At 37.1% G+C, this 11,764-nt stretch overlaps 1 protein-coding gene across 1 annotated transcript; it reads left to right on the forward strand.

Moving 5' to 3' along the window:
* The first annotated feature begins 119 nt into the window (after nt 1-119).
* On the forward strand, nt 120-6,131 carry LOC119907987. The gene is made up of 7 exons (XM_038725732.1): nt 120-210; nt 818-1,006; nt 2,396-2,503; nt 4,438-4,503; nt 5,272-5,340; nt 5,456-5,524; nt 5,810-6,131. The coding sequence occupies exons 1-7, from the start codon at nt 150-152 to the stop codon at nt 5,893-5,895; spliced, it is 648 nt and encodes a 215-aa protein (XP_038581660.1). The 5' UTR covers nt 120-149; the 3' UTR covers nt 5,896-6,131.
* The last annotated feature ends 5,633 nt before the right edge of the window (nt 6,132-11,764 follow it).

The raw sequence follows: 11,764 nt of genomic DNA on the forward strand, positions 1-11,764 counted from the left end.
GTAAACGCTTGTTAAGCAATTGAAAATTGAAAAATTGAAATTGAAAAATTGAAAAAACTATACCACTCAGAAAGCTAAGTTCCTGTTCTGAGCTCAGATAGATTCTGTGGTCGCTGTTTGTCTGTTCAGTCACGTCAGTGTGTGTGAGGATGAGGGCGATTATCTGCAGCTGCCTCTTAGCCTATGTTCTGGGCTGTAATGTTATGGCAAGTAAGGACATTTTATATTAATCAATTCTTTGCAGCACTATCTCTCATCAGTTTTAATAGTGTTTACAGTTTTATCATTTCATAGAGTGAGTGGTGTTTGTAGCAAATGTTCACAGGAAACTGTTCCTGTTTTAAAATCGTCATTCATCGGCATTCATCGGCACATTAAGGAAACATAGTTACGGACAACTGTTGCGATATATAATATGATCATTACATATTCCTTTAAAACTCAAACTAATGTTTTAGTTTCATGCCACACCAGATTGGAAGGAACAGAAGGCAACTCTTTATGTATGTATTATATAAATAAAAAAATAATGCAGAAAAACAACTCCATACAAAAATAATAAATATGACTGTAATCTGCAGAAGAACTAAGAGGGCATGTTTAATGCTTCCTTCAAATGAAATTCACATGGTTATATGAATTTTAAACAGTCAAGTAAACAGCATTCAACTGGTTGAATTCATTAGAACACTGTTGCTAAATGATCACAGCTTTTTCACTATTTCAAAATGAGTACACGTTTTTATGACTTTCTGTGGTAAAGTGCAGTTTTGTATCCTGTATAATGCAATACACTTTTCTCTATCTCATACCGAAGGTATCAACACAACACTCAGAACAACCTTAACACCAACAACTCCAACTACACCTACAAGAAAAACTGCAGCAACAACATCAACACCAACAGAGCATCGTCCAGCAGCAACAACAGCACTATTTACACCATCTCTAAACACAGGAAAGAAAAAAGATCCGAACAAAAAAGACAGAAAGAAGAAGCATAAAGGTAAGATGAAACAGAACTAAATGTTATATTGTTAAATTTATGAAGGTGATCAATCTGAGAGACAAGAAAACACTTCAAATGTTTAAGTAGTGTAAAGCAGTTATTTAAAGAAGAAGCTGCAGAGATATTCAGTAACAGTCTAGATCACGTTTAACTCAGCGTGCAAATGAAACTTCAGGTCACAGGCTAACATGAGAAGTCGAACACACAACACACTCTGCATTACTATGGTTCAAGTCATGAGAACACTGCTGGTAGACAGGAAATAAAAAAGTTGTTCCTTTTTCATACATGGTGAATGATTTTGTAAAATTCTGTATTACACTGTTAAAATATGGCAAGACCTTTCATATTTTTAGATTTACAGTATTTACATTAAACACATCCGCAATGTATTCATGACCAGCTTAATTCATTTCTTCAATTATATTTTGACTTGTAAGAATGAACCACTGCATGCATTTATTAATGTAATTAATTTGAATAATTAATAATAAATAATAATTACATTTTAAATGTGAATACCAGGTACAGAACTTCCATTTAAATGAATGCAAGAATGTACAGTAATTCTGACTAGTTCTAATTTCTGGATATCTCAAACTGGTGTTCTGACTAATTTTAGGATATCTATAAAAGGAGTTATGGAAAATCTGCAAAACATAGTTGTGGAAGCTGTTTTTACATAAAAAGGTTTGATTGATTGGATTTGTGTTTTGATTCGTCATAACTTGGAGATATCTGGAATTCAAATTTCAGATTTCAGACACGTTTCTTTAGATTCTCCAAACAAATCAACGGTTTGTGTAATTGGACATATCGTGAATTAAGGTTTTACAGTTTCTATATACATTGTGGTTATATTTAATGTAAATCCTGTTAAAATGTTAAAAAGGGATTGCCATACTTTATCTTGTATTCCCTGTGCCCCACAAAGTAAGTAAAACAACAACAAAAATAATTTTTACTACAACTTTAACCTCACCTACAACACCATCCTCTGCATCAGAGAGAAACCCAGGTAAGACTACAGTAAAGAAAGAAAGTGGTACCGAGAAAGACAATGGGAAATATTTAACAGATATTAATGTTTGTTAAATCTCCCATACATCAGATTTGACACAAACACAATGCAACAATCAAGTCTAAGCTATAGATACAGAATCTAGTCAATGGAACATATTATGCACATCAACATACTACTGCACTTTATATAATGATACTCTCTTTGTTTGATATTGATTTGTGCTGTAAGACAAACTCAGCTGTGTTTGTAAATGACATATTTGTTCAGTGTTGTGTCTGTAATGTGTTGTACTGCTCCCCCGTGCTGTGTATAACATGCAATAAGTTATTAATTCTTACTTTGTCTTTCATTGGCTCCTAAAGACCAGAAACAACTTCTTTTTTGGGGGATTGGAATAGTTGTCTCCTTCCTCCTGCTCCTCCAACTCATCATCTTTTACTTTACTTGGAGACACAGGTTTAAAAACCGAGGTGAGTAAAACTTGTCCTGGAAATGTAGTATTAATATATATACATATCCTGTATATACAGTATCTCACAAAAGGTGCCATGTTGAACCTCTAGTGACCAGTATGAGGGTGTGAGAGCAATAACACCAATTTAACACACCTGGGAGCAGGTTACACTAACAATTCGAACATTTTCACTTAGTGGTGTCCTCACTTTTGTTTCCAGCGGTTTAGACACATACATATACACAGATGTGGTATTTTGAAGGGACAGCAAATTTACACTGTACAAGCTGTACACTCACTACTTTACATTGTGGGAAAGTGTCATTTCTTCACACATTTAAGAAGATGAGTTAATAATTAAACATATGTACATAAGATATATATTTTGTCGTACACAATAAAATATGTAAATGTCCATGTGCAATAACTTGCTGATGTACCCACAGGGCTAGTTGGTGAACTGATAGTGCTGAGTTAACCACTAACACACTAACCTGCTAGTCACATAAGCTTTTGATGCTTTTTTATTTTTTCTTTGCTGTCCGGCCCACTCGCCCTGGCATTTTCATCACCATTGTGCATTTAATTCAATAAAGATTAAGGGAAGATGGAAAATAAAGATCTAGGCTTGTTAGCTAAGTTCAGTTGCTAATGGGACAATAAGTTCTCACAGTTTATTCCAAAGATGGATTTGTGCCATCGACTCATGTCCCCTACTTTGTGTGAACCACCATCTCTGAGCAGTTCATACTCTAACAGAGGAGGTTCAATAAAAGTAGATGGTGACACAAAGCTAATAGCCTAAGCTTCGATAGCTTCCTTTATTTTGGACTCTATGACCTTTCTTTAAAGGTCAGCACTGTAAAGATTGCAATTGTTCAACATCATAACTGTATTTCTATTGAATCAAGCAAATTAGACGTGAAACTTTTCGATGCTGGTGAGACCAGCATATATTATATATTTTCTCAAAGGACAAACTTAAAATTACTTAACTTGTAGTACGTTTGACTTTACCCAAGGTACTGTTTATTTAATGTTAATGTTGTTTTTTTAAATCAATTTGAAATATATTTTATTTGTCGTCTCTTTTACAAAAATCCTTTCTGCTTTGTTTTTAATGCAAGTACAGGGCTCTCAAGTCTTATGCATTCACCATGAGACGCATTTCAACCAGCTCACACGCTCACACGGCACATCTTTTATTTCTCACGCTGAGAAGAAAGGGATAATGCCCATCAAGTTGTCCTACTATAAAAGCTGCAATTAATGGATGAATAGAAGGCATACAGAGTGAAGTTTTCCATTATTGATAGAATAATATTATAAATTATTATTGATGCAGCCAGACCAAAACATTACATTACATTTATCTGACGCTTTTATCCAAAGCGACTTACAATTGCTATTTATGTCAGAGGTTGCACGCCTCTGGAGCAACTAGTGGTTAAGGGTCTTGCTCAGGGACACATTGGCGGATGGTTTACAGTGGGAATTGAACCCTGGTCTCCCACATCATAGACAAGCATCTTATCTACAAGCCATCACCACCCAAAACTCCCCAACTGCTTTGCAACCAGAAGTTTTGGCTTAGCCTCAGCCACCTGAAACTAAGAAAGAGATGACGGAGATAATAGCTGTATATAGGCCTACATTGAGCACTGCTGTTCCATTGCTTTTTTAATTTTTCAAAACATTAGTACTTTTGAAATACACGTATATAGTCTTTTATCAGATTTACCAATTGCTTCTATTTGTGTAGGTCATTTATGAACAATGGGTAAAATTTAACTGTCGACGCTGAAAGTTGTGTAGTCTAGATTGAGGTTAAATATGTAAATGATTACCTGGCCCAATGTGATCAGCAGCATCCTGTTTGTCATCAGTCTTTAAAGCAGATAATCAGTGATTACTCAGTGGTTTACGAATATTGTGACGTTCTTTTCGCAGAAAGTGAAAGAATGCAGCCTGTCTATGATGACATACAGGAAGGAGTAGTGTTTCAGTCTGCAAGAGGTGAGAAATAAGAAGTGTAACATTTTAAATAAACTTCCCTTTTCCCTTATGATTGAGAATGATGTCATTGCATTCATGTGCAGTGAGTATTGTAACATTTAGGACTCTTCTGATGACGTGAATCTTCTTCACGATAAACACAGTTTTTAACCTGTTATATATCTGACTTTATATGACTTGCAGCAAAAATGTATCTTTTTATTATAAGGTGTGTGACTGTTATTTTGCACTTTCAACTTCATACACAAAGATGCTTTTATATTTATTCTCTGTCTTACAAAACAACCAAGAAAATCTAACTGAACATTAAACATGGCCCTAATATGCCGTCTCACATATCTCATCATTACAAAGAAAACAAGAAAATGACCTCATGACTGCAGGATATATCCGATTCAACTTAGTTTTATTGTAAGTGTTGCATACAGATCCCGTAACTAGTAATGTTTACTACATAATGTGATGTTTTTTTATATTTCTTGTTCTTGAATGTAGTGCTCTTCCGCACATTGTCTTTTCTGGTGGACATTTTCCCAAGTGCAAATGAAATATAGCGTTGTTAAAACAAACCAGACTTCAACCAGGGATCTTCTACTACTTTCTTGTCTCACTTTATAAACTGGATTAATCCTTCATTGATATTTAAAGTTTTCTAAAGCAAGCTCTAAAATTGTAATTGGGTATCAACGCCTGTGGTGTAACAGTAGCCTGACAAGTGGCTTTAATTTGGTTCTGGTTATTAATGCTTGTTGGTAAATGTTTTAATAGATGGATCAGATCCGAATGATCCCACATATTGCACCATCCCTGATTTTCCACCAGGGGGAAGGAGGACTGGTAAGTATGAGCTCTCAACAACATTTAAACACATTTTAATTTAAATCAGTAATTCTGGTCATGTATTTATGGTTAAATACAGATTACATTCAATATGTTTAATTCTTCCTTACAGAGACATTGCTTCCTAATGAGTCCCCATATTCCTTGATCGGCAGCACTTTCCTCAGAGGAAATAATGAAGGTAACTTTAACCATTAGTTCCTCATTTTGGCTTGTGCGGTATTAAATTTGAACTCTGTCAATACTGTAGGTTTACTGGGTCAAAGAACCATTATACCATGTGAACCGTAAAAAGGCACACTGCATTTTAATTTCTGAATAAAACAAAATAAAAGGGGAGCAACTTAAGAGATTTAAAAACCTGTACTATAAAAAATATTGAATGAGAAGTAGAGGGTAGAAATTTTCACCAAGATTAAACTGACAAAAAAATCTGTTGACTGTAATTTATTCTCTGGATCTGCAGGTTCGACGCAGCTCAGTGAGAACACGTATTTCTTACTGGAGAAACCGAAAGAACCTGAAAACAACAACGACCAATCTATCGTTTGATCTGTACTTCTACTTCTGCCTTTGTTGTTAATCAGTGCAATTAATTGGTGAGGACAAAAACAAGAGCAGTATAGAAATCTAATCAATTTAATACACTCTGACATCAATCAGCCATTGAGTGCAAAGACGGAAAATGACAAATGTTTTCATCAGCCTCCATTATAATCATAAAAGATAAAGATAGATAAATAAATTTGGAAATGAATAAAATGTGAATACAAATAAATGTGAAAATAAATATATATTTAAATAAATGAACAGATATGATTAAATACTGTATATTGCTATTTATTTATTTATTGCAAAACTTTTGTTTGTACATTTCTTTTTAACTGTTATCACTAACATATATTCCTTGATTTATTTATTTCCTGTGTCACTCCTATATGGTATACAGGTGCTGGTCATATAATTAGAATATCATCAAAAAGCTGATTTATTTCAGTAATTCCATTCAAAAAGTGAAACTTGTATAATGTTTACATTCATTCCACACAGACTGATATATTTCAAGTGTTCATTCCTTTTAATTTTGATGATTATAACTGACAACTAATGAAAACCCCAAAATCAGCATGTCAGAAAATTAGAATATTGTGAAAAGGTTCAATATTGAAGACACCTGGTGCCACACTCTAATCAGCTAATTAACTCAAAACACCTGCAAAGGCCTTTAAATGGTCTCTCAGTCTAGTTCTGTAGGCTACACAATCATGGGGAAGACTGCTGACTTGACAGCTGTCCAAAAGACGACCATTGACACCTTGCACAAGGAGGGCAAGACACAAAAGGTCATTGCTAAAGAGGCTGGCTGTTCACAGAGCTCTGTGTCCAAGCACATTAATAGAGAGGCGAAGGGAAGGAAAAGATGTGGTAGAAAAAAGTGTACAAGCAATAGGGATAACCGCACCCTGGAGAGGATTGTGAAACAAAACACAGTCAAAAATGTGGGGGAGATTCACAAAGAGTGGACTGCAGCTGGAGTCAGTGCTTCAAGAACCACCACGCACAGACGTATGCAAGACATGGGTTTCAGCTGTCGCATTCCTTGTGTCAAGCCACTCTTGAACAAGACACAGCGTCAGAAGCGTCTCGCCTGGGCTAAAGACAAAAAGGACTGGACTGCTGCTGAGTGGTCCAAAATTATGTTCTCTGATGAAAGTAAATTTAGCATTTCCTTTGGAAATCAAGGTCCCAGAGTCTGGAGGAAGAGAGGAGAGGCCCAGAATCCACGTTGCTTGAAGTCCAGTGTAAATTTTCCACAGTCAGTGATGGTTTGGGGTGCCATGTCATCTGCTGGTGTTGGTCCACTGTGTTTTCTGAGGTCCAAGGTCAACGCAGCCGTCTACCAGGAAGTTTTAGAGCACTTCATGCTTCCTGCTGCTGACCAGCTTTATGGAGAAGCAGATTTCATTTTCCAACAGGACTTGGCACCTGCACACAGTGCCAAAGCTACCAGTACCTGGTTTAAGGACCATGGTATCCCTGTTCTTAATTGGCCAGCAAACTCACCTGACTTTAACCCTATAGAAAATCTATGGGGTATTGTGAAGAGGAAGATGCGATACGCCAGACCCAACAAAGCAGAAGAGCTGAAGGCCACTATCAGAGCAACCTGGGCTCTCATAACACCTGAGCAGTGCCACAGACTGATGGACTCCATGCCACGCCGCATTGCTGCAGTAACTCAGGCTAAAGGATCCCCAACTAAGTATTGAGTGCTGTACATGCTCATACTTTTCATGTTCATACTTTTCATCTGTGTGTAATGAATGTATACATTATACAAGTTTCACTTTTTGAATGGAATTACTGAAATAAGTCAACTTTTTTATGATATTCTAATTATATGACCAGCACCTGTATATTTGATATGTTCAAAGTAAGAAAAAGTGCATTTGTTAAGCTTTTTTTTTTTTTCTATCACTTCCTGTTCTGACTGTCTCGAAGAGATTTGTTCCCTGTTCTTTGCTTAAAGTTGTATTTTCTCGTGAGTCCTGCTACAACCGGAATGGCACACCAGAGCTTGCACGTGTGGCTAAACATTATGAGTAAACTTTCATGATGTTTCACCTCATCTCCTGTTAGCCAAGAATGCTAATGTTAATTGAAGTTAGCTTGGCTTGCTAGTTGGAAAGAGACGGAAAGGTTTATAAAGAACTATTAACTGACAGGTAACATCTGGTCACAATGTAAAGGTTTATAAAGAATTATTAACTGACAGGAAACATCTGGTCACACTGTAAAGGTTTATAAAGAACTATTAACTGACAGGAAACATCTGGTCACAATGTAAAGGTTTATAAAGAACTATTAACTGACAGGTAACATCTGGTCACACTGTAAAGGTTTATAAAGAACTATTAACTGACAGGAAACATCTGGTCACAATGTAAAGGTTTATAAAGAACTATTAACTGACAGGTAACATCTGGTCACACTGTAAAGGTTTATAAAGAACTATTAACTGACAGGTAACATCTGGTCACATTGTAAAGGTTTATAAAGAACTATTAACTGACAGGTAACATCTGGTCACACTGTAAAGGTTTATAAAGAACTATTTAAGAATAATTTACAATTGCATTCCAGGTGTATTAGAAGATATTCAGTTGCATTATAATCTATCTTATGATGGCTTTGATGGTTTATTGCATTAAAAAGATAGCTTTTTACCAGATGAGGATGAAAACTGTCATATTTTTCTTTATTGCATCTCCATTTAGTCTGTAATGGTAAAATAAATATGTTAATTTACAATGAATTTACATTCATTAGCTTCTGATCTTCCAAAGGAGACGAGAATTATGCATCTAGGCCAAATAGTTGAGGAGCTATTCCTGATTCATTTTGGGTTTGTTATTTTAGGCGTTTTTCCTGGAAAAAGGCAGCACCCAACAGGTTAAGAATGGCATCTATCTGTTTTTGCTAACAGACTCTTCATATGCAGTCTGCACTAGACTCTAAAGTCCTCTTGTCTTCTTGAGGTTTGGTATAACATGGTCCTGTTTCCTAATGAGGCATACTTTAGAGTTTAGTGATTTCAGGCATGTTTGTAATAGTCACCTATTCTGTCTTCAGGTACAGCTTTTAATGTGTTGGTAAACATGCTTTATGTGTATTGGTTTTGCCTTCACGTGTAAAAAAGCCTGTGGTGTATCACGGATTGTTATAAGGACCCTTCTTAATGTATTTTTTCCCACTCATTATTGTTTTGCCACGGGGTAGGTTTTAAAAGGAGAGTGGGAAGTGACGTTTGGGGGGAACTCTAGAGTGCAACAGGTGAAGCAGTCGGCCTTTAGTGGGCTCTGTGTAATGTTTGCCTGGCGGACTCAACAAAGTAACAAAGAAACTCTTGTTGCTGGATTATATGCTTGGACTTTTCTGGACTACTGCATCATCCCATTGGCTAAACTGTGTCGAGGTTGCGTAAGTTAACTGTGGAATATTGTTGACTGCGGCGGCTCGCCACGCTTCATCTGGTATCTTTTTAGTTTTTTTCACTTCTTCTTACCGCGGAGGACATCTGGTTCAATCCGGACAATTTAAGTTATTTGAATAAACATTTGTACTGCTGGGACATTGGGGGTTTTGGAAGGTGAATTGAATGGATGTCGGAAATGATGATAATGTCTGTAATGTTTGTTTGATGTGTCGGAGGTCGGCCGAGCCTCCAGTGACTATCTGTGAGTGTTGCCCACTGTGGTGTAACCTGGTATATCTTTAAATACATGCTGTGAAACCCATCCTATGGACTTTTTTCCTTAATGTATAATTTTTTTAAGTGCGTACAGGTGCAAATAATTGCAGGCTGCTGAAACGGACGCAGGGTCGACATACTTCTAATTGACGGTGACCGGGACATAAGACTCCTTCATAAACCGTATAAAGGATACAGCTCGTTGGCAGATAAATCTCTGCACATTGTCAGAGCTGGTGTCTCGGACTCTGGAAGATGCTTCTGTAATAATTCTGTAATAACATCATTATGTACAACCTCAACAATGTTGCTAATACCTTTTCAATTTGAATTTACTCAATAAAGTTAAAATAAGGTTACACTGATAATGGTGTACTGGTGGCGACGTACTTAGTAACGACGACGTGTGTCACACGGTTTTAAGGCGACGTCCTTAAAGGCGACGTCCTTAGTGACGACCTGTACACGGTTTTAAGGCGACGTACTTAGTTCAAGTTCAAGCATGCATTTGCCCCCAAAATATGTGCGAACCACAAAAATGATTTATGATGTGAGAGTAAAAACTGCAACCTAAAGTAATTTTTAAGGACGAATGGTTATGATTTATTGTTTAACTTAAAACTTAAAATTAGCATGAATAAATTACAGACCAATGTAGATTAAAACAACTTAAAATTAACATTAGGCCATAAATTAGGCTAAAGCAGAGCATAAAAAGGCAGCATAAAAAGTTATTATTTTGGCCAGTAGAAAATATGTTTGGCCAGTGGATTTTTTGATATACCAGTCCCATTGGCAGGTGAGCCAAACAGTTAATTTCCACCCCTGTTGGCCGATAATAGCTAGTGTTTGTAACAGCCGATATGACTATGAGTGTTGCATAGTTTGCCCACCAGAGGGCGCGCTGGAGCTCCTCTGTAAACAACACTGCAGCACCACAGAACAAAACAAGAGCTGACCAGAGCCACGGAGAGTAGCTCCTGGTAGCGCTCACAATCAGTGTTCCCGGTGAGGGGGAAACTCACTTTAATGCCTCTTCCAGCAATGTGGTCTATCTCAATGCCAAAATGTGATGTGTACAGTGAAGTATTTGCTGTTGGCTGTCATTCCTCATCTCAATTAAGCATTCCCTTCATAGGCATGGCTCAATTGTAAGAAATTAAGAACAAATCCAAACTTCTCCTTTCATGCAAAAATGCTTCCCTAAACTCCCAAGACCTGAGCTTTTTCTCATTTTTATTTTAAGAATAAAAACCTAAGCATTGTCTTTGAACAGGAAGTACTTTATGAAAAATATGTGTAACAAAGTAGAAACAGACATTACAGGGCTGGTCAAACAGTGACCCTGGAGGGCACAGGCAACTGCCCACTAATGAGGACAGTAGGTTTAATTGTTAAGCAGAATGAAGTATACAGTGCAGGGAGCCCAAAACCTAAAGTCCTCATATGAGGACACAGGATTTTAGGAGGCTAAGTTCAGCTGCAGCTAAATTAGTTTTAAGCCGTCTAATAAAAAAATTAAATGGATATTGTTGTTAGGTCATTGTGTAGGTTTACTGTTGGAAGGAAGTATCTATCTGCCTAGCCTGCACCTCTGGCCTCTCACTGCAAACACTGCTCTACCTCTTTCTGTCTCTCTCTCCCTGTGTCTCTGCTGACTTTCTCCATCAGCAGTATATTTCATAAAGTCGCCGTGTTTAATAAACTCACCCGTGATTTAGTTTTCAAGTGCGCAGCATGTGGATCGAAACCGAAACTATTGTTAGTTAGTGGTGCGTTCACTGTTGCTCCATAATGTAACATTTCCTCCGTGTCCATTAACGTAATATCATTTACATTTACATTTATTCATTTAGGTGACGCTTTTATCCAAAGCACCACACCAAAGGCAAGCATCTTATCTGTCACCCACCCCAATTTCCAGTCTAAGCTAAACTGAGGCTTATTGTTGACCATTTTCTCTCTCTCTCTCGCCTGCCATTCACCGGTCTTGTGCAGAGTTTTGCTTGAATGCCGTGCTGCCGACAACTGCGTGCACGTCGCGGTTCCTCGCAGGGCTCCGTCTCTTCAGCTGCTCCTAATGCTCCTCCACTGCCCCTACATACACGCTACACCTACACATGCGCACTGACAAATCAGGGTCAGGATTACAATTTTGGATTTAGTCAC

This window comes from Micropterus salmoides, unplaced genomic scaffold (assembly GCF_014851395.1).
Source record: "Micropterus salmoides isolate LMB-PRFRI ecotype aquatic unplaced genomic scaffold, ASM1485139v1 Ms_hic_scaffold_17, whole genome shotgun sequence".
In the NCBI taxonomy this organism is placed as follows: domain Eukaryota; kingdom Metazoa; phylum Chordata; class Actinopteri; order Centrarchiformes; family Centrarchidae; genus Micropterus; species Micropterus salmoides.